Genomic DNA, 23,152 nt, shown 5'->3' on the forward strand with positions numbered 1-23,152 from the left:
CTTCTCTTCGATGAGCTGAAGAGCTGGAGCGCCACGTGTAGTCTGGCTGGAGACTATTACCATTCTGTTCTGCCTCTTCCCAGCATCTCCGTGTGGGACAGGGGCAACGTTTAGCTCGGGACACACTTTGCCCTTCTAAACTGGGTGTTGTACCAAGTTGTTTTCATGCTGCTTTGTTCCAACATGTAGCCCCCTGCGTTAAAAGAGAAGAGGAGGCAGCCGAGGTCCAAGGAGAAGCCGTTGCAAGAAAACGTCATAAGCAGGTAACTTTTTTCATTTAATTAACTTGTCCTGATCTCCTCTGAGGGCGGGAGATTGAGAATTTAGACCAGTAGAATACGAGATTTGCTCTGAAGCTGCCTCAGTGCTCATCAGTTCTTGCCCTTGTCACATGCTCTCCGCCCACTGCCGTTCCAAGGTCTAACCCAGCAGCTCTCAAACTGGAGGTCGGGACCCCAAAGTGGGTTGCGACCCCATTTTATTGGGGTTAACAGGTCTGGTGTTAGACTTGCTGGGGCGTGGGGCTGAAGCCGACTCTCAAGGGCTTCAGCCCTGGGCGTTGGGGCTCAGGTTTCAGGCCCTCCGTCTGGGGCTGAAGCCCTGGGGCTTGGGCTTTGGGGCCCCCTGCCTGCAGCAGTGGGGCTTTGGTGTTGCCCTCCCACCCTGCCCTGGGCAGGTGGGCTCAGGCTTCGGGCCCCCATCCTGGGATCATGTAGTAAGTTTTGTCGTCAGAAGGGGGTTGCAGTGCAGCGAAGCTGGAGAACCGCTGGAACCTCTAGCATTCTCCAAGCCTGCAGTTTCTTTCGTTGCTTTCTCTTGAGCAGAAGGCTGCAAGTTGCACTGAATTTTATGGTGGATTCCGAGGTGTGAATTCCTTTTCCACAAGGGGCTAGGAGGGAAACCACTTCATTTCTACTCGTGCTCTCAGCTGGATTTGAGCCCTCTAGCATTGGGGATGACGCCAGCTTTTTCCCTCTCATTGTTTGCGTCAAGGAGCGATCGGCTCAGCTTATCAGCACTGCCAGATTCAGAAAATGTCTCTTTGTTTGGCTTATAGACGAGGTTGTTCTACTGATGAATCTGCAGGTTAGCAGTGGGAGGTGGATGCTGGCGCCAGAGGGTCCTAACCTTTAATCTGGTGGATCAGCAGAAAAGCTGAGAGATAGTTGGGGAGCTGCCTAGGAGAATAGAAATGGGTCTGCTTCAGTTTCTCCGCTTCATTTATTCAAATGCAAAATGGCCTGCTGGTGAAACCTGCTTTCCTGCCATTCTGTCTGTCTGTTTTTGCTAAGAAGCTCTCTAAAGCAAGAGGAGGCTGCTGAGAATGAAATCTCCAGCCAAAAGCTGGAAGAAAAGTCGGAAGCTCCAGAGGAGGAGAAGGCCAAGCACAGACAGGTATGTCTCAAAGACTTTGGGAATCCCATGCCTCTTTCTGCCCTACATTTCTCGGATTCTCAGTGCTGCTCTAGGGAAACCAGCAGTATGAGATTCAGGGGAGAAGAGTGATGTTCACAATGCAAAGCTGGCAGCAGCTGGAGGACGTACTGTGTGATGTGTGTGCACAGTGCATAGAGTAAGTCCACAATGCACAGTGGAATGAGCATGTTAATGAAGTGCATGGAGTCGCATCGCCCCGCGCTGGGATCATGGCAGATCGTAGATGCTTGGCAGGGTTAGGCGGAGCCTGCGTGGAAAATCCAGGAAGTGATGTGAGGCGCTGGAGAGGAGAGCGCTCTGGGAGGGCTTCCCCTCGCCCTCTCTTGGTTCTTGTCACGCAGACAGAAAGCAGAAGGCCAGAGACCAAAGCGCAGGCAATGCGATGTCTATTGGGGTTAATCAAACAAGCAGAGCTACAGCTCCCTACACCAGTAGAGATTTTTCCTGTCCCCCTTTTTCCCACCTCCTCCTCCTTATCAGGCCTAATTAGACCTGTCGTGCATGTCCCAGGTCCCATCCCTTACAATTTATGGTCATGTTCCGTTTTGGAGTGTTGAGTCTGGGGGCTTCAGTCCCACCTCTTTTGTATCCCATGCGACGGGGAGGGAGTGAGGTTGTGTACTGGCCAAGGCCACCTTTTTCCTTTGGCTTTTAGTGTCTTTTTAATACTTCTTCCCCCCACCCCATCCCTCTTGTCCCTCCCAACTGGTTGCTTGACCTTGTCTTGAGAGAGGAGTTGTACATTCATCTATCAAACTGCATCCATGTCCAGCAACACTTCAGCTCTATTCCTTATCTTTCCTCCTTATGCTCTAACCCCTATCTGGCTGTGGGCAGATGCAACACCCAGTGTCTTTGTTCTTTGTTCACACGCATTAGTAAGGATGTAAGACTATCAAAAGTCAAATGGGCAAACGAAACCTGCCAGTTCTGTCTCAGGCAGGTCTGAATGCTGTATCACCATCGCTAACACACCTCCCTTCTGCTGGTACTGCCCCATTGCCCCAGCACATCTGGTTCGGTGCGGGGTTCCGAAGCCAGTCGGATAAAGGCTTCCTGTGTCTCTGCGCCCAGTGGACACAGTGTGTTAATCTGAAAGTGTGATCACTTGGGGCCTGCCTCCCCTTAACATGCTGCAGAGGCATAGCTGAGCTGCCAGAGCACTGCAACGTAGACGCTACCTGTGCTGATGGGAGGGGTTCGCTCATCAGCACAGGTAAGCCACCTCCCCAAGAGGCGGTAGCTAGGTCGATGGAAGAATTCTGTCTACATGGGGACTTAGGTTGGCTTAACAGTGCTGCTCAGGGGTGTGGGTTTTTCACATCCTTGACCGACATAGTTAAACCAACCTAATCTTCTACTGCAGACCAGGCCTTGGTCTCTCTTTTTAAGAAGGGAAATACTGTGCTAATGCAATGTTATGATAATTTGATCTATACTGTGCCACTTGCCAACTCACCTCCCCTCCCCACCTCTTTTCTCCTCCTAGCAGTATGATTATGGATACGGAGAGGGTTAGTAGCTACACTCAGAATTGCGTTAGTTGCTGCTTGTCGTCAGCATGCTCAACGTTGTACAGAGCATGCGGTGGGCGAGGCCCCTGCTCTGAGGAGCTGACAGTCAACAGCTCTGATCCTGCCATTGGATCAGTGCAGGGGGAGCCTTGTGCCCATGCAGAGTCCTATTGATGTCAGAAGGGCTTTGTGTGGCGTAGATTGGAGTCTGATTCGTAATGGGGGTGTTTCCCACAGTAGGGCCTTGGAAGTGCAGCCCGTTGCTTCAGAGACATGTGGCACTGCCAGCTTTCTGGTTTTGCTTTTCCTTCCCTTCCTCAGTGCAACCCCAGGTTGTGTTGTTTGCAGGATTGCCACAGTCCGGCAAAATGTCTGATCTCTCCTCAGTCAATGTATCTGACTCACTGTTAGCACCAGGAGCTGGGCTACATTCTCTGAAGCATGGTAGTTCATTCACCGATAACGTTATTGTATCGATGCAGATCTGTGCCAGTTGCAAATATTAGTATGACCGTAATGCCTTGGTACCCAGTCCTGGATCAGGACCCCAGGGTGTTAGGTGCTGTACAAACACAGGACTAAAAGATTGTCCCTGTCCCAAAGAGCAGAGATCTCAGCTGTTACTCCTCCTGAATTTACCCCCTCTGATTGTGATATTACAGACAGAGGAGTGTGAATTCAAGAGTTGGTGTGTTTGTAGAGAATGACTGACTTTGTATGCCTACAGGTATCCGTAACTAATAGGCAGAATTAAAAACATGGCCAATGAGCAGAGCTGTTTCTAAGCAACACCATGTTCTGAAACGTCTGTGAGTTTGGCAGCCTATTCAAGTCTTAAAAGAAAAATGTGGATGAGTTGTATTTTGTAATTAAAGACTTCACCCTTGGCAGGTGATGTGTCAACGGTATCGCTTGCATGGCAGTGCCGAGGGGGTTGTTTTGTTATGGTACCTTGTGCAGAAATTGGCTTGAGACAAACGAAAGACCAGTTTCTCTCGCTGAAATGTTGAATATGAAAATACAGCAAAGCTTCATTTTCCCCCATGGGATAAATATTTAGGGCCACATTCAAGTTGAGCATCATGTATTCAAGGCCCTAGGCAGCCATGCCCAGCCGTATCTGTCTTCTTTTGCATCTTCTTCCACCTCTGCCTCTGTCCTCCCTGGCTCCTATGTTGACTGTGTCCTCCCTTTTCATAATCTGTTTCCAAGCTCTCACCAAAACCATGGCTCAACCTCCCAACCCCTGTTCCCCAGGCCACCGCCCTGCTCTCATCCAGATCCCTCCTAGAAGCTCGCTTCATCTCTGTTGCCTACAAGAAGAGTTCACCTGCTCTTAATAGGACTTCTTAAGATGTACGTGTACCATAACTCGGTTGCTACATTGTCGTATTTCTGTAGCCCTGGAATGTAGCTCATTCCATTCTTGATCATCTGTCGCTCTGACTCGTTGCATCACCTCTGACGTTGGATTGTAAGTTCCATGTATTTGTTCTGGAAATTGTCCAACACACTTCCAAAGAGTGTATTAGCCAAAACAATCTACGTTCCAGGCAGAAACTCCCACAGACTGCAGGTGCCTCTGCCCTTTTGAAAATCAGGTCATTTATGTAGGCACCTAAATATGGACTTTTTAGGTCCCTTTGATTGAAAATGTTGGCCTGCCTGAGAGTTGAAATGGGTAAACTTGGCAATAGGGTGCGAGGAATATATTGGGTTCTGTGCCCCAGGCTTTAGCTGAGTGGCATCTCTGGTATTGGGAACATTATCGCTAATGGTCTTCTTTTCAAGCTGCTATTGTGTCTCAAAGAATGTGCATTGCTTGGATCCCAAGGTAATAAAATCTCTTTCAGGTGGAGACTGAGTCCATCCCAACCAGAATTCTAGCTTCAGGGCAAGAGAGCGCTCCCAGGTGAGAAACGAACGGTTCAGCATGTGGAGGGGTGGGGAATGGACCATGGCACAAGTGGACAGGAGAGGCCGTACGTGCAAACATGCTAAACTCAAGGAGCAACTGTTTGCCAAAGATGTGTCTACACTGCTCCTGGGAGTGTGCCGACCAGCCTGGGCAGGCAGACTCATGCTAGTTCGCTAAAAATAGCAGTGTGGCATTGTGGCCCTGGCAGTGGCCAGGGCCACCCGGGGGGACGACAACTGGGGCAATTTGCCCCGGGTCCTGCAGGGGCCCCCACAAAAATATAGTGTTCTATAGTATTGCAACTTTTTTTTATGGAAGGGGCCCCCGAAATTGCTGTGCCCCAGGCCCCCTGAATCCTCTGGGCGGCCCTGGCTGTGGCTCAGGTTAGCCACCTGAGCTGAGACCCGCCTGACTTCCCTTAGCGATTTCTCCCAGTGCTATGCAGGAAAATGCTGGTGTAGATTGGACACTGATTTAACTACCACTCAGAGCAGCGCGGGATGAAACGGTGGTAACAATGATGAGAGATTTGAGTGAGTGGGGAGGACTCTAGGCATCAACACTTAGGTTTTGTCTCCACTAGAGGAACGTTGAAAGAAACTTACCCTTTGACAACATTCTGGTTGGTTTGTAACCTTGGTTTCACTTACCTGGGCTTCTGATGAGCCTTAAGCTTTCCATAATCGCTGTATATTACCGTATTTCCTTTCCTAGGTTTTCTGCGCTGGGAGACTTTTCTTATTGTTTGTGGCCTCAGATTTACCAGGGAAATGTTGGAACTTTGCTGCTCTGCAATTTTTATACAAATTGCTACTGCACTGAATTGATATTTTCTCTCCCTGTGATGAGAAACTCACACCACTCACTGTGGCATTACTCTGAGCAAAGCAGGGACCCAGCTACTAAATGATCACCTCTCCTTTGCCTAGGAAAGCAGGGCTAAGACATCAGTTTTCAATGTAATCGTTACATCCAGCTTGGGACCCAATCCAACGCCCACGTTAGTATCCACTTGATTTCAGTTGCATTTGATCAAGCCCTTAATCCTTTGCTTCAGAGCAGAGTGGAGTAAATATCGAAGGGGACTGTTGATTGATTACAGGTACTCAGTAAATGCAGTGATGGGCTTTATAGAAAACACTAAGATAAGACAATACGCATCTGAAGTCCAATAGGTTTGTATTTTTCTATACCTTGCTACATATTGGGGTTGTGTCGTGATATGAAAGGAAGGAGTTAATGTGAACTTGGTGAATTTTCACTTCCCTCATTTTAGAGTCAGTGACTTCTCCAAAGCCTCTTGCTGGGAATGTGAGAGCTGGTGGAGGGGGAGTTAAACCCCTAAATGTTTGCAGGGGAGTCAAAAGGATTTTCTCTACCCCAGCATGCTCTTAAGAGGAGGTTAGGTAACAAGTCAACGCTCAGCCTCTCACGTGTTGATTTACAGAGACCCCAGCTCCCTTTCGACTTAATCAGATTTTAGGCATTTGACATATTTCACGGAGTATGTCGGTTACTTGCTTAATGAGTTTAGCTGAAATTGTGTAACTCTTGGGAAGAAATCCAATACCTTTCCCCCTTCTTTATCTGCAGAATACACGGAAGGCCATAAGGGAGCGCAGGGAACTCTGAACCCAATGGTGGTGCTGAGGGAAAGTCAATTGTGAATAATTATTATTTATATTACCCTAGGGCCGGTAGGTTCCAACTGAAATCGGGGCTCCGTTGTGCTTGGCACTGCACGCACACTTAAGAAGAGACGGTCCCTCTCCCAAAGAGCTTATGGTCTAAACAGACATGGCAAGGAAGAATTATCCTCATTTTACATATGGGGAAATGAGTCACCACAGCTGTACTGCTAAAAGTCGTGCAGCGTAGCCGCTGTTTGTCGGCTCTCCTGCTAACAAAAAACTTCCACCCCCAAGGAACGAGGTTTGTGTTGTCAGCAGGAGAGCGCTCCTGCCGACAATGCGCTGTTCGCACTGGCACTTGTTGCAGCAAAACTTTTGTCTTTCGGGATTGGGGGGGGTTAACACCCCTGAAAGACAAAAGTGTTGTCGTTCAATTGCCAGTGTAGACAAAGCCTCTGCGACTCCCAGTGCCTCCGAATAAGAACAGACCCCATGTGAACAGCTGTTAAATAGATAAGCCCTAAGCCCATGTTCTGGGCTCGCTGCGTTTCTGGAGGAGAAAGAGAGCAGTTACCAATGTGTTGTCATCCTGCCCGCCTCGAGCTTGTCTATACCAGAGCTAGACCTTGGAGTTGCCAGGACCAGTTCAGCAAGTTCTTTGCTGTTACCCTCTCCAAACCCAGCACGCAGGCAGAGTGAACTCCCAAACCAAACTGGAGAGAAATACTGCCTTGGGTGTCCGTGTTAACATGTACCAATTGGAACGTCGCTTGAGGTCTCTGAGCATTAGTCAATATATGGAGATACCAGACACGTGTCCGCCTTGCTTCCTTTGCTGGAGAGAATCAAGCGTGTCACTGATGGATTTTGTTATGATCATCTCATTTGACCCTCTTGCATAACACAGGCAATAGAACCTCATCCGGTCATTCCTGTAGGGGGAGGGGTTTCTATTTCTTTGTTATGGGACAATGTTGAGCCCAGTGACTCATGACTAACTCAATTATACCTGCTTATGTGATGCCAGCGAGCCCAATAACGTATATTGGAGCATATCTTTTAGTAAGGTGCCTAAAATCCCTTGTTCCATGCAGGAAACATCCAGGCCAATGGGGCTTTTGTTAAAGACCAAGACTTTTCTGTTCTCCCACATCACACGATTATGTCAGCCTGAGTCACGTCCAGCAACACTGGCTTTGTCCCTTTGAATAGCCAGCTGTAATTGAAACCCCTTGAGTGAAACTGATCTCTTTTCAGAGCTGCTTCTGTATTTGAATTTCCAAAATTTTGGGGCATCAGGTAACCTGGCAACACTTCACAACCCCCCACCCTTGCATCCAACCCCCTTGCTTTGGAAAGCAGTTTGTTTGGAGACTGGAATTCCAGCCTGGGATATCTCCGCTTGTGACCCTACTTAATTTGTTTGTGGTTGCTGCAAAGGCTGCTAATGTGGATGTTTGTAAAGCTTTCTCCCTGCCCTCCCTGGTGAGGGTTCCGATTTAACAGATCCCACTAATCTGTATTTGACCTGCATGTGCTCTGGGAATTGATGTCAGAGATAGAAGTGGCAGTCGCTGTGTCAAATAAGCAGAGGGGAACCAATCCAAAAGGAAACAGCTCCACCAAGCACAGTTATAAGCTCTTATCCTGTGTCCTAGAGAAACTAACTAATTGCTGAAGGATGATTGCATGTAAAGTTGCGCTTGCATCTCTTCAGTATTGGGGATGAAATTGCATCAAGCCTTAAGCAGCAGTGGATGGTTGTCTGCTCCCTGACATTTCAGTGAGGCACGTACTGCAAGTTAACCTCATGCATTCATAACCCTGGCTCTTCCCAAAGTGACTAGTGTTTAATTACTTGGTGCCCAACCTGACACCTTAAAGAGGCTGACTTCCAGAGGGCAGGTGCTTGGGACATTCCAAAAACCAGACCTCTTAATATCTCAAATGGACCCCCCCCCCAAATCAGTCATCACACTTGAAATCTTGTCCCCTGCATGCAGCAGACCCTGTTGGCAGCAGGGATCCTGTGAAACTGAAGTGATAGGGAATTTGAATGAAGACACTTCACTGTTTCTCTGCCAGTTCCTTTTCTGTTATGGGAAAGCTCTGCCAATGATTTTCTGGATGGAGGGCTGCCTTAAAGTGACCAGATGTCCCGATTTTATAGGGACAGTCCCAATTTTTGGGCCTTTTTCTTATATAGGCTCCTATTACCCCCCACCTCCATCCCCATTTTTCACTTTTGCTGTCTGGTCACCCTAGGCTGACTTTAAGACGACTGCATTGACATCCACAGTGCTTCTTGGCATACTGGAGTTAGTGAGGCAGGCAGACGTTGCTTGCTTTGGGGTTTGTAACTTTATTACAGACTGGTTGCTTGCCTTTAGGCAAGGCTAGAATGAGATCAGCCCTGGGGCATGCTGGGTATATCTGTAGGGAGTTGCTGTAGGCACAGTCATGCGGGTTAAAGACTTATTGTTGGGATGGTAGCTCCCCAGTGACACCTGCAGGTCAGGAATATGGCATGCTTACTCCTTAAAGCTATATCACATCTTCCCTCCCCCCGCCCCGTCCGTTGGGAGTGATTCCCTTTTTTTGCAGGTGTGGTGGTTAACTCTAGTGACTAATGTATCTGATCTAATATTAGTCCTAACAAATCTTAAGAGCGGGCAGCTCTGTGTTAACCCCATTCCCTCCACTTCTAATGTGCTTCCAACACCAGCTGCAGCAGTGAACATTCGGAAGCACTCGTTGCCGTAAAGTGTCCCCACTCCCGCCCCAGGTGGGTAGATCAAAGCCCAGCAGGGGATTCATCTACACAACTTTCATTGAAATTAACGGGAGTTGTGTGGCTCATTCCCCTTGAAAGCCATACGCCCGGATCTGTGGGGTTAAAAGGCCAGATGACTGTGTGATGGCCCCTTACGTTTCGGAGGAGCTGATTTGGGCCAGACAGCTCATCAGAGGAGTTACGGGTATCATTCCGTGCACACCAAAAGAATGTTGATCTGCTGCTGTTGCTGCTTGGCCAGCTGCCCAGACCTATGGGCTTGGATGAGTCTGTTTCCTGTCACGGGCCCTGTGTCCTACGCCATCAGGTTCTCTTGTTTTGACTGGCTGGATCAGAGGTTGGGGGGTGAGCTGGGTCTGACGTTTACGTCCCTTGGTTCTCTCCCGTTCGTGGGAGCCTCGCTGTTGATGCACCCCGGCGAGTTGGGTCAGCAGACTGCTGCAGCAGCCCCTCGCTGTTTTAAGCTGGTCCTTCAGTCTCCAGAGAGTCCAGTGGGCCCGTCTCCCATCCCATCTGCGATCACTCAGCATCCTTGGGGCAAGTGCAGCGATAGCCTCTAGGGAAAAGCAGTCTCAGGAAAACATTTGAGTCTGTTTACCTGCCTCGGATGTAATAAGCACAGCTTTAAAAAATCACCTGCCTACAAGCCAGTGTGAAAAATAACTGCTACCCGGCTTCCACAAACCCACCCCCAGAGGTTTCAGGAATAAGCCCAGCAGTGCAAGCTTCATTAGTTGCTGTATTTAATTGCAACGTACTGTCAATCAGCTTGACAGTGATTACACTTCTCTCTCTCGCTTCCGTTACATCTCTTTCCCTTTCTGGCTTCACTCCTTTCTTTTGTGTAATGGATAACGGTGCATCTTTCCTGCACTGTCTCGAGCGTCTGTCTCATCTCTTCTTTCTCTCCCTGTCTATGCCCTCCATCTCTCATGCCGTGGCGATCTAATGGATGAGCCCTGGACTGGGACTCAGGAGACCTGGATTCTGTTCCTAGGTCTGCTACTGATTTTCTGAGTGACCTTGGGCAAGTCACTTCCCCTCTCTGTGCCTGTTTTCTCTCCCACCCTTTGTCTATTTAGATTGTGAGCTCTTAGGGCAGGGACTGTCTCTTACTATGAGTGAATACAGCACCAAGCACTGCGGGGCCCCGGTCTCAGCTGGGTTTCTAGCCAATGCCGTAATACAAGTAAATTATATTTCTCTTTTCTAATTGCCCTCATTAGTCTGACCCACACCATTTCCTTCTGTTGCTGCCGTAAGCAAGTCCATTCTCATAAGGTGAGATTCAACAGCCCAGGTATGCAGTTTTTGTCCAGCCCTTTAAAAATAGAGACACAGCTAGTGGGTCTGCTACAGCACAAAGCAGTGAGATTGTGGCATATAGTCTTTGTTGCGTTGAAGAGGGGTTAGCCCTCTGCTTGTTGCTTTGGCAAGGGATCAGTTTATAATGCATCCAGCTTGAGATTCAAATCGGCCGCACCGACTCTCTCTTTGTTTCAGAGTCCTTGAGACGGCTGCCGACGGTCCAGATTGTAACGACCAGGAAGTTTCTCATCCGAGGGAGCAGGAGGGTGAAGAGGACCAGCCCAGGGAGGGGAGCGCTGAAAGGTTTGCACGATGCAGCCTTTGTAGCATTTTCAGCTGCATGTTAATTTTCATTGAGGGCATTTTGTCTTGTCCTTGCTCTCAGATTGCATCAGGGTTGTCTTGCAACCTCATCTGGCTACAGAGATAGCAGGATTTTACATGAGTTTAAGATTCATACCCCCTGTCATTTCAACTCCTAATAGAAGTGTGGCGGAGGAATCAGGGTATTCTTCAGACATCTCTAATCCAGGTGATCAGTGCTTGGTCCCAGCCACATCCGCCCCTGCACAAGTAGCTTGATTCCACGTCTCGCTGGTCCAGTTGGTAGCAGTGCAACAGCCTCGTTGAAATGGCTGGAAAGGCCCAGGATAGTCCATGTATGGATGAAGGCTCCTGCATGTCTTTCTCAGCAAGCTTGTAGCATCAGGGTGGCAGCAGAGTGCTGGGCTGTTGTGAGGGAAGCTTGCGTGGCTGTTGTAGCTGTTGAGTGGAGAAACCAGAGGACTGTGGTCTCCAACAGGACCTTGTCTGCTTTGCACCAGCTTGCAGAACCTCTTACTGAGGTTCTCGCTGCACTTCTTCCCACATCCATTCCTCTCCCCACTCCCTGCTCATGGCCCACACGGCCCAGAGACCATCTCACCAACTTCTTCCTAGCCCTGGCCAAGGTGGCCATGAGGCCGTTCAGGACAATGCTGGATGGGAGAGTCTCCGACTCCGGGGCCTTTTTCTAGTGTCTGGTCCCCGGGCAGAGTTCCCTCAGGCAGCGTCCAGTGGCTCCTTCTCAGAGCAGTGGGCACTGTCTGGGATTCTCTGCTCGGTGTCCCCACCAGGATCCCTTGTTTTCACTCTGTGACCTGCACCCCTGTCCCTTTGGTTCACGTTTTTGTCCTCCGTCCTCGGTTGTTGTCTGGGTTCTGTGGCTTCTCCCTCACCTGACGGGGGCGAGTCTCCGTTGCTTTGAGGGGCTCTGCTCACCAATCCCAGTCATCAGATAGGTTGGCACATTCCTGGATGGCGCGTATAAGAGGCCGGGGAGGGTTAGCCTCCCGAAAAGAGGCCAGCCACGGGTGTGATGCGGGTCCCCCCTCTGGTGGTGCACTGGCCTGCTGCCCCCTTTGGAGTGCCAGAAGCAAAGCTCCATAGAAGGGGAGGGCAGCTGGCTCCCAGATCGTGGCCCCGCCTGTGCTCTGCCCCACCCCCACTCCGCCTCTCCTCCTGAGGCCACGCCCTCGCTATGCCCCACCCCCTCACCTCTTCCCCCACGCCACACCCTCGTTCTGCCCCACCCCCACTCCGCCTCTCCTCCTGAGGCCACGCCCTCGCTATGCCCCACCCCCTCACCTCTTCCCCCACGCCACACCCTCGTTCTGCCCCACCCCCACTCTGCCTCTTCCCCCGAGGCCTCTCCCTGCCCACCGCTTGTTCCTCTCCTCCCTCCCTTCCCCCCCATTGCTCACTTAAGGCAGGAAAAAGTGATGGGGCCATGGCTTCCCACCCCGTTCCGGGAAGGGGGCGGAGAGGAGCAGGATGGGCCTCGGGGGAAGAGGTAGGGTTGCCATTTTTGGTTGGATGTATTCCTGGAGCTTTCATCACATGACCGTCTTTGATTAAAGGTTAATCTTTAATTCCTGGAGACTCCAGGACAATCCTGGAGGGTTGGCAGCCTTATGAAGAGGTGGAGATGAGTGAGTGGCATCTTGGGGAGGGGGCACAAAGAGATGGAGTGAGGGTGGGGCCACGGTCCAGGCGCTGGTGGGCCTCCCCATTTCCAGGTTGCTGCTGGCGCTTGCAGATGAGACTCCCCAAACGGAGGACTCTTGCGCTGCCTATGAGCATGTTTAAGGACCCAGCTTCATAGGGCCAGTCATCGCATAGGCTGTGTAGATGGCCACGGACTCGCAGGGGCGAAAGAAAATGCAGGCCTGTTATTTACCAGGCTGCACGTGGCAACAGACTATATTGGTAAGGGATGCAAGGAGAGTGTGGGTCACGATGCAAACTGCAGACACACACACACACTAAAATTAATCAATTTAAAGTTTTATTGGGGATAATTACAAGGGGTAAGGGAGGAGCGTATGATTAGCTAATAGAGTTAATGAAACTTAAAACACACAATGACTAAAATATCTACTAACAATATTTATAAACAAAGATGCAGCATTTAGTAATAACTGATACTTACAAATACAAACCAACGCATAACGATCGGCAAACGTAGAAGCTCTGTTTGAAACACGTGAGCTGAGAGAGAGGTTTCGAGGTGATCAGGCTCGGTTACGGGGGTACACAGGATACACAGGATTCGTTTTTCTTTCTCCTCTCCCTGCCTGCACATGGCAGGCAGGCCATAAAGTACCAACTATGACATCATAGAAGTGTCATAGGGGACGGGGCCCAAAGCCTGTTTGTGTCCGTTTTTGATTGGCACAAGCAAAGTTTACACCAAGCAGGGGAGCAGGTGCCTTAAAGTCTGGCTTCGCCCCCAAAAGGTGAGGAAATGCATATTGTCTTAGAATGCGTTCAACACTGAATGACAAAAGAAGAGGCCAGGGCATTACCGGTATGGGCAAGTTTTACAGGATGCAGACAGGAACTCATCTCAACAGGCTGGTGTGTTTAAAGGGAATGTGGTGCTTGTCTGAGGAGAGCTAGGCGGGATGTGGGGCTGATCCTTGTCATGCACGTTTATAAATAATAACAGGTGCTGTTTGTTCTAGATCAGCGCATGCCCCAAAGAAAGTGAGAACTGGCCCTGAAGGGAAACTCCTGGTGACTGATGACAGAGACCTGGTAAGAAGCATCCTGAAGTACCTGGAGCTGCTGTAGCCTCTGTAAATGATTCAGTATTTAAAGGGTTGTGACAGGAAATGCCTGGGCACTTCAATTTCTTAGAGTTACGTGTTCCTGGAAGGTGAACTCTTTATAAGGTAGTTATGGCCTATCCAGCAATCTTGATGGATTGGAAAAAATGGGTCAGACCTTCAGCTGGTGTAAATCCATGTAGCTCTACTGTCGTCAGTGAAGCTGTGCTGATCTTCCTTAGCTCCGAGCTAGGCTGGTATTGGTACAGTCCCCTTTGACTCTCACTGTAGGTTCAAAGACTTGAAGGGACCATTGTGATCTGATCTCCTGCACGTTGCAGACCACAGAACCTCACCTGCCCACTCCTTGTAATAGGCCCATAACCTCTGGCTGAGTTACTGACATCCTCAATTCTTGATTTAAAGACTTCGTTACAGAGAATCCGCCATTCACTCTATTTCACACCAGCAAGTGACCTGTGCCCTGTCCCCTTTCTCAGCCTCTCCACTGACTCCCTTTTGTGTGTCACACAACTTCTCTTCATCACCAAGGCCAAATGTAATCCCATCCCTTTCTGCTTACCTAGCTTGGTTTCTAACCACTTCAGCTGCCACTGATGCCACCCTGCCTGCCCCGTTCATCCATTTCTCCCACAAGCATCTCTGTCTCATTTTTCATGCCACCCGTATGCCTGGGACACTCATGCCATTTTGCTGTGACACCCACAATGAGCGAATCCGTTACATGAAATGTAGGGTTGGAAAGGACCTCTAGAGGTCATCTAGTCCCTCCCCTATGCTGAGGCAGGACCAACTATAAATAGACCATCGCTGACGGGTATTTGTCTAACTTGTTCTTACAAACCTCCAGTGATGGGGACTCTGCAACTGCCCTTGGAAACCTAGTGCAGAGCTTAACTCCCTTTATAGTTAGAAAGTTTTTCCTAATATCTAACCTAAACCTCCCTTGCTGCAGATTAAGCCCCATCACTTCTTGTTCTATCTGCAGCGGTCATGGACAACAATCGATCCCCATCCTCATTATAACAGGCCTTAATTGTTATCAGGTCCTCCCTCCATCTTCTTTTCTCAAGCCTAAACATGCCCAGTTTTATTCAGCTTTTCTCATTGGTCAGATTTTTCTAAAACTTTAATCATTTTTGTTGCTCTCCTGTGGACTCTCTCCAGTTTTTCCACATCATTCACAAAATGTGGCACTCAGAGCTGGGCACAGTACTCCAGCTGGGGCCTCACCAGTGCCGAGTATAGTGGGATAGTGACCACCCATGTCTTAACATATGACACTCCTGTTAATACCGTTGCATCACATTATTGACTCCTATCCAGTTTGTGATCCACTATAACTCCTAAATCCTTTTCAGCAGCACTACCGCCTAGCCAGTTATTCCCAATTTTGTAGTTGTGCATTTGATTTTTCCTTCCGAAGTGCAGTACTTTGCACTTGTCTTTATTATTTAATCTTGTTGGTTTCAGACCAATTCTCCAATTTGTCAACGTCGTTTTGAATCCTGATCTTATCCTCCAAAGTCCTTGCCACCCCTCCCAGTTTTGTGTCATCCACAAATTTTATAAGCACACTCTCCACTCCATTATCCAAGTCGTTAATAAATATATTGAATAATACCGGACCCGGGACTGACCCCTGCAAGACCCCACTGGATACACTCCCACAGTTTGATAGTGAACCATTGATAACTATGCTCTGAGTATGGTCTTTCAACCAGTTGTACACCCACCTTGTAGTAATTCCATCCAGACCACATTTCCATATTTTGATTGAGACTGGCTCATGGGACTGTGTCAAAGGCCTTACTAAAAATCAAGCTATATCATGTCTACAGATTCTCCCCATCCATTAGGCCAGTAACCCTAACTAAGAAGGAAATTAGGTGAGTTTGGCATGATTTGTTCTTGATAAATCCATGTTGGCTATTACTTATCTCCCTGCTATTCTCTAGGTGCTTACAAATTGATTGTTTAGTTATTTATTCCAGTGTCTTTCTGGGCATTAAAGTTAGGCTGACTGGTCTATAATTCCCCAGATTCTCTTTGTGCCCCTTTTGAAAGATGGGTACTAGGTTTGCCCTTCTCCAGACCCCTGTCCTACATGAGTTCTCGAAGATAATTGCTAATGTTCTGAGATTGCTTCAGCTAGTTCCTTAAGTACCTTAGGATGCATTTCATCAGGCCCGGCTGACTTGAATACAGCTATCTAAATAGTCTTTAACCTGTTCTTTCCCTACTTTGGCTTGCATTCCTTCCCCCCCTTGTTAATATTAATTGTGTTAAATCTTTGGTCACAATTTGCCTTTTTAGCAAAGACTGAAGCAAAATAGGCATTAAACACCTCAGCCGCCTTGATGTCATCCATTAGTAGCTCTCCCTCCCTGCTAAGTAGAGGGACCTACACTTTCCTTCATCTTTCTCTTGCTCCTAATGTATTTAAAGAACCTCTTCTTGCCTTTTACATCCCTTGCGCTGCGTAACTCACTGTGTGCCTCGGCCTACATGCTTGTGCTATTCTTCTGTACTCCTCTGTAACCGGGCCCTCGCCGGCCTAGGCCCCAAAACACCCAGAGACCAACCGAGGTGCAGCACCCGTGTCCTTTTATTGTTTGTGTCTGTTCCCACCACCTATTGACAGGTATTTACAGAGCCCAACACTCCTGGTGACTACTAGCTTCCCAGCCAGCAGGGATCTGGAGCCCACGCTCCTCCCTTTCCTGTCTCCCCCCTTCCTGTCTCTTAGCCAGCTTTATAGGGCCGGCTGGCTACCCAGGCCTGCAGGTGGATCCCCTCTGGTAATTAGGGCATGGCCCCACAGCCAGCCCAACTAACCCTTTTTCCTCCGGAACAGGGCTAACAGGGGCCTGGCTTGTTTCTCCTGGCCAGCACCCTGTTACATCCCCCTTAGCCATTTCTCCAGGGATCCCCTTTTAGATTTTTCAGATCATTAAAAAGTTCCCGATGAAGCCACATTGGCCTCTTACTATTCTTCCTTTCTTTCCTTCGCAGCAGGATAGTTTGCTGTTGCACCTTTAATATTGTCTGTGGGAAACTCCCAGCTTTCCTGAACTTCTTTTTCCCTTACGTTTTCTACCCAGGGGGTTACCAGTTCTTTGAGTTTGTTTGTCTGTCTGCTTTTTTGAAGTCTGTTGTCCTTATACTGCTCCTCTCACTTCTTCCTTCCCTAAGAAGCATGACATTTATCATTTCATGAGCGCTGTCACCCAAATTGCCTTCAACCTTCAGAATTACAACCAGTTCCTCCCTCTTAGTCAGAATCCAGTCTAAAATGGTTGCCCCCTGGTTGCTTCTTCCACCTTCCAAAACAAAAAGTTTTAGGACACTAAACACCCAATTAGATTCTTTAAAAACAAAACTTTATAATAAAGAAAAAATAAAAGAAGCACCTCTGTAAAATCAGGATGGAAGGTAATTTTACAGGGCAGTCAGATTCAAAAAACAGAGGATTCCCTCTAGGCAAAACTTTAAAGTTACAAAAACAGGGATAAACCTCCCACTTAGCACAGGGAAAATTCACAAGCTAAAACAAGAGATACTTTTACTATTACTTACTATTTCTGTAAGGTTAGATGTATCATTCAGTACAGGGGCGGCTCCAGGCCCCAGCACACCAAGCGCGTGCTTGGGGCGGCAAGCCAAGAGGGGGCGCTCTGCCGGTCGCCGCGAGGGCGGCAGGCAGGCTGCCTTCGGCGGCTTGCCTGCAGAGGGTCCGCTGGTCCCGCGGCTTCAGCGGACCTCCCGCAGGCACGCCGCCGAAGGCAGCCTGCCTGCCGTGCTTGGGGCGGCAAAATGCCTAGAGCCGCCCCTGATTCAGTAGGAGTTAGATTACTTGCTTGGTCTCTCTCTTTGTCTCCAGAGAGAACACACCAAAAAAACCCTTCCCCCACAGATTTGAAAGTATCTGCTCCCCTTATTGGTCCTTTTGGTCAGGTGCCAATCAGGTTATCTGAGCTTCTTAACCCTTTACAGGTAAAGGAGGGATTTTATGCTACCCGTAGCTGTATGTTTATGACAGATGTATACCCATATTTGTTTTGGTTCCCCAATTACCCCCAAGTACCTGCCCCCGTTCCATCAATAGCATTCTGGGTGTCCATAATTAACCATGATCATTAATATTAACAAATCACATCAATACTTCCTCAATCATTTCTTAATTCCTATGCGTCAGTGCAGTCTAACTACTTACCTATTGCCTAGCAACCAACCCTCCCATTTTACAGAATCTTGCAGTGTACCGTCGCTTTTGTGGTCCCTCACAGATCATTTATGAATATGTGGACTAGGACTGGGCCTAGTACAGAGCCCTAGGGCTTGGCAGCCCTACCCTGTGTGCTTTTGTCACATGGCCCCTTTGAACCTGATCTTTATATAAAACGTCCCTGAGCCACCAATGCATGCGCCTGGTTAGACTGAGAAGCATCTGGCCCATGTGTGGGTACCAGAGCGTGCCCATGAAGAAGCAGTGACAAAATCTAGGCTTTGGTCTGTAGATTTTCTCGTCTACTGCTAATTTTAACTCCCCTCCCCCATTTTTTTTGGTAAGGTTCCAGGACGCCAGGAAACAAAACCCAATGGGGTTGGTGGTGAGAACGCGGCGTTCTCTGGAGATCTGGATGGTTCAACGGATGAAGTGGACATTACAGCCAAAGGCAGCATGAAAGGGGAAACCACTGAGCGGGAGCCAGGTTCATTCATCCCTGAGGGGCACAGAGAGGAGAAACGAGTCAAAGACCGGAAAAGAAAAAGGGAAGAGGAAAAGGAGAGAGGGAACAGGGAGCAGAAGGAAATGGAAGTGAGGAAGAAAGAGATCAAAGAGAAGGGGAAATGTGAAGTAAAGGAAAGTAAAGGGGGCGTGAGTAAGAAAGAGGAACCTAAAAAGGAAAGGGAGGGAAAGGACCAGGAGAAGAGAGACGGTGCAGAGCCCAGCAAATCCAAGAGGGAGAAGGGAATCACTGAAGCCATCTCCGGAAAAGGCGAAGGGCCGGAGATGGGAATGCAAGAGAGTAGCCCTAGGTTGAAAAGAGCAAAGGAGCCCAAGCAGATGGAGAGTGGGGATGATGCAGAGGGATTGGATCGGGGGGCTGGTGATCGAAGGGAAAAGGAAAAGCAAGGGAATGAGACAGCAGGGGAGGCGGAGAACAGGGCCAATACAGGGGAGGATGAAATACAGACAGAGAGAGGAAAGAACAGAACAGAAGACAGAGAAAGGGCAGAGGGAGAACCTGCCCAACGGCCAGCAAGAACAGCAGAGGATGGGGAGAAAAGGGAAGGTAAAGACAGAGAGGGAGAGAAAAAGAATGTCAAAGCAAATAAGGAAGTGAAGGCAGGGAAGAACCAGAAAGAGAGAGGGCAGGAAAAGAGAGAAGAAAAGATAAAGGAAGCGAAAAACAAGAGGGAGAAAAGGGAAGGAGAGAAGAACAAAGAGAGTGAAGAAAAGACGGGAAGGAAAAAACCACAGAAGGATAAAAGGGTGAAAGATGAGCAAGAAATGGAAAGGGCAGAAGATGGGGCTGTCGAAGAACAAGAGGGAAGGGATGAGACAGAGAATGAGAAAAGGGATGATGTGGAGGAAGAGAGGAAAAGAAACAAAAGAATGAAGGATGAAAAAGAAATTAAGGAAGAGGAGGAGGATGAACAAGAGGGAGAAGGATGGGAAAGGAATGAAAGAATGGGAGGTGAACAGGAAATGGAGGAAAAGGAAGATGAGATGGAGAAAGATGAGACAAGGGAAACAAAGGAGAAACAAGGAAAGGAGACGAACCAGGCCAAGAAAAAAAACAAGGAGAGAAAAGCAAAGGATGAAAATAAACGCACAGAAGAGAAGGGAAGAAAGAGCAAAGAGAAATCCAAGGAGGTGGAGAATGAGGGGGGATCGAGGAAAAGGAAAAGCAAAGAGGAAGGAGACAAGAAGAAAAACAAGAAATTAAAGAAGGAGGAAGATGAGAAGGAAAAGAAGAAAGAGGAAAACAAGTGGAAGTGGTAAGCTCTCGGTGGGTTACCAGAGTGTGCTGGGGTTTGACCTGGGGGGAGATGTCAGGGATTATAGAGCTAATGGAATTTTACACTGATCTTTTCAAATGTCAAAATATCAAATTTTATTCACTTTTTTGGGTAGAATTGTTCCCATTTTCCAACCAGCTACAGAGGAGGTCACATTATTTTTTGGAAATCTCAAAACTTTTTGGATTTGGGGCGGGGAGGGGGGAGAGGGAACAAAACAGGAAAATGCATGGAGTTTTTTTGCAAAATTTTTCCTTTTTTCTGACCAGCTTTAGCAGGGGGTTGGACTAGATGCCCTCCTGAGGTCCCTTCCAACCCTGATATTCTATGATGCTATGAAAATATATCCATGCATGTACATTCTAGAGCAGTCGGTGTAATTTCAATGCATAGAATCATAGAATCTCAGGGTTGGAAGGGACCTCAGGAGGTATCTAGTCCAACCCCCTGCTCAAAGCAGGATCAAACCCAACTAAATCATCCCAGCCAGGGCTTTGTCAAGCCTGCCCTTAAAAACCTCTAAGGAAGGAGATTCCACCACCTCCCTAGGTGTAACCCATTCCAGTGCTTCACCACCCTACTAGTAAAAAAGTTTTTCCTAATGTCCAACCTAAACCTCCCCCTCTGCAACTTGAGACCATTACTCCCAGCCATCCGGTCCCTAGTCTGTAGCAGTGCATGGGATTCTTCCGTCCTAAATGCAGGACTCTGCACTTGTCCTTGTTGAACCTCATCATATTTCTTTTGGCCCAATCCTCTAATTTGTCTAGGTCCCTCTGTATCCTATCCCTACCCTCCAGCGTATCAATCACTCCTCCCAGTTTAGTGTCATCTGCAAACTTGCTAAGGGTGCAGTCCACACCATCCTCCAGATCGTTAATGAAGATATTGAACAAAACCGGCCCCAGCACCGACCCTTGGGGCACTCCACTTGATACCGGCTGCCAACTAGACATGGAACCATTGATCACTACCCGTTGAGCCCGACCATCTAGCCAGTTTTCTATCCACCTTACTGTCCATTCATCCAGTCCAGACTTCTTTAACTTGCTGGCAAGAATACTTGATGGGCATCATCTCATTTATTAATGCTGACGTGTTTGCCCCACTGCTTTAAGGCAAAAGAAAATGGTTAAAAATAAAAGGACAGTTTGCAAGATAGAGAGATCCTTATACTGTATCATATACACACAGCATGTTTAAAACGCACCTGCTATTATTGGTGTAGCCGGCAGATGTCACTGTATGCTGGAGTTTTGTCTCAGAAAGCTAGAATTCAGGTAGTTAGATCAGTGGTTTTCAACCTGTGGTCCACGAACCCCTGGGGGTCCCTACAATATGTCTAAGGGGTCCGCGAAAGGTTGTCATTACCATAGAACCCTGGGGGTCCACAGACACTGTCTAAGATTTCCAAAGGGGTCCGCACCGAAAATGTTTAGGGGTCGGCAAATGAGAAAACCCCTGGGTTAGAAGATGGAGCCATCAGTTGGATGGTGTCAGGAATTTTTCACAAGCCCCTCTGCATTCCTGGCAGAGCTGACCAGTACGTCCCTCAGCAATAACTTTGCTGCAGTTCTTACATTATGTGGAGTCCAGCCCTGTTTTAAATGGCATAATTTGCATTCCCTCGTGGTATGGGGAATCTTATTTAGTGATCCTACCTCCTTGAGCGGAGGGTATATTTCGATTACTCGCTGGACAAGTCTGGCTTGGCTGAATGAGGTGCAGGGCTGCCCAGAGGATTGAGGGAGCCTGGGGCAAAGCAATTTCGGGGGCTCCTTCCATTAAGAAAAGTTGCAATACTATAGAATACTGTATTCTCATGGGGGCCCCTGTGGGGCCTGGGGCAAATTGCCCCACTTCCCCCCCGCCCCTCCCCCCCGGGTGGCCCTGATGAGATGGTTGCATAGTAACTAGTTAGCTTAGATTGCACCCTGTGATCTCCACACCGACACACCGTCTGTGACTACATTTCCCAGGATGCTGTGCTGCCCTGGCATTGAATGGAGTCCAGCGACCTGCAAATTGTTTTGATAGAAATTGCGTTTCTTAACTTTTTTTTTTTTTTTATGACAAGTGCCAGTCTCTCAAAAGCAATGCCAAGCTGGAGGGACCTGCCTTTGCAGCTCAGCCCAGAGGGAGCTGTGTAGGAAGGTGATGAAACACTTCCACATGAAAGGTCATGGGATGTGACTGAGCTGAGACTGCTGTTAGCATGTGGCTGGCTGCAGAGTGCCTGTCTCTTGCATGTGGTCGCTCTGACCCATGGAGGTGTCATAGCAGCTTCTGCCATGTGACGTGACTGGATTTCGGGCATGTTTCCGCGCGGTGGGGTGCTGGTTAGACGAGCCATGGATCATTTTCACCCCCATCCTGGCCGTGGGTGGCTCAGCAGCCTCCAGTCTTTGATACGTTTGCAGGTCAGTGCCGCTCGCGAGGGAGTGGTGAGTGGCAAAGCCAGGTAAGGTGGGTGAGGTGAGATCTTTTATTGGACCAAGTTTCTGTTGGTGAGAGAGACAAGCTTTCAAGCTGCCCCGAGCTCTGCTCCAGGTCTGGGCACCGTACTCAGAGTGTCACAGCTAAATACAAGGTGTGGGACAGATTGTTTAGCATAAATACATATTTCCGGGGACAATTCAAGGTGAAATGGCCTGTTAACACCCCTCCAGTCATAGGGGGGAAGGAGGTGGAGAGAAACAGCTGCGGAAGTTAGTTATTAGTGGGTATTCACCCACGAAAGCTCATGCTGCAAAACGTCTGTTAGTCTATAAGGTGCCACAGGATTCTTTGCTGCTTTTAGTGGGTTACAGATTGTTGTAATAAATCCAGCGTCTCTGTTCAGTCCATGATTTTTAGTATTAGCGAAGTTATGAATCTAAGCTCCCAGGTTCGTCTCCTGAAGGTGCTGTGCAGGTTTCCTTAGGGGATGAGGGACTGATGGGTCGGTTATGGAATGATCGCTTTGGGAAATGTGATCCCCCACAGGTGATGTGAATTTGTCTTTTATCATTTGCCTGTGGGCGTTCATTCGAGAGCGTAGCGAGTGTCTGGTTTCACCCACAGAGTTGCTATTTGGGCCCGTGGGGCCTGTGCTAATTTGCAGGAGTGCTGAAACCTGGGTAGAAGTTGTGGGGGCACCGGCACCGGAACTGTGACCCTGCCCCCTGCTCCTCTTCCCCCTGGGGCCCCGCTAAACCAGGCAGAGGTAAGAGCCGCCTAGGGTGCCCGGGCCAATGTGGGGAGCCCTGGACCCTCCACCTGCCCTGGGAGGGGGCCCCGGGGGCCCGAGAGCAGCCCCCAGCCGGTGTCCCTGCCTCGTGGGGTGTGCCGCCCAGGGCAGGTGAAGGGTCCGGGGCTCCCCCACAGCAGACCAGGCTCCTTGGGCAGCTCTTACCATGGCCCGGCTCCAG

The 23,152-nt window shown here is 48.9% G+C and overlaps 1 protein-coding gene across 8 annotated transcripts in view; it reads left to right on the forward strand.

Moving 5' to 3' along the window:
• The window catches only part of TOP1MT (DNA topoisomerase I mitochondrial), a 58,018-nt gene that overhangs the window by 7,450 nt on the left and 27,416 nt on the right, over positions 1 to 23,152 (forward strand). For 4 of the 8 annotated variants that reach the window (XM_045003542.1, XM_045003543.1, XM_045003541.1 and 1 more), the window contains exons 4-9: positions 190 to 263; positions 1,293 to 1,395; positions 4,805 to 4,863; positions 10,798 to 10,905; positions 13,608 to 13,680; positions 18,286 to 19,721. In XM_045003542.1, coding sequence (XP_044859477.1) covers positions 190 to 263; positions 1,293 to 1,395; positions 4,805 to 4,863; positions 10,798 to 10,905; positions 13,608 to 13,680; positions 18,286 to 19,721 — 1,853 coding nt within the window. Of the gene's footprint in view, positions 1 to 189; positions 264 to 1,292; positions 1,396 to 4,804; positions 4,864 to 10,797; positions 10,906 to 12,286; positions 12,434 to 13,607; positions 13,681 to 18,285; positions 19,722 to 21,946; positions 22,204 to 23,152 lie in introns of those variants that run through there. The other 4 variants (XM_045003544.1, XM_045003546.1, XM_045003547.1 and 1 more) reach the window with 4 other exon arrangements.

The sequence above is a fragment of the Mauremys mutica genome, chromosome 2 (assembly GCF_020497125.1).
Source record: "Mauremys mutica isolate MM-2020 ecotype Southern chromosome 2, ASM2049712v1, whole genome shotgun sequence".
NCBI classification, from domain to species: Eukaryota; Metazoa; Chordata; order Testudines; family Geoemydidae; genus Mauremys; species Mauremys mutica.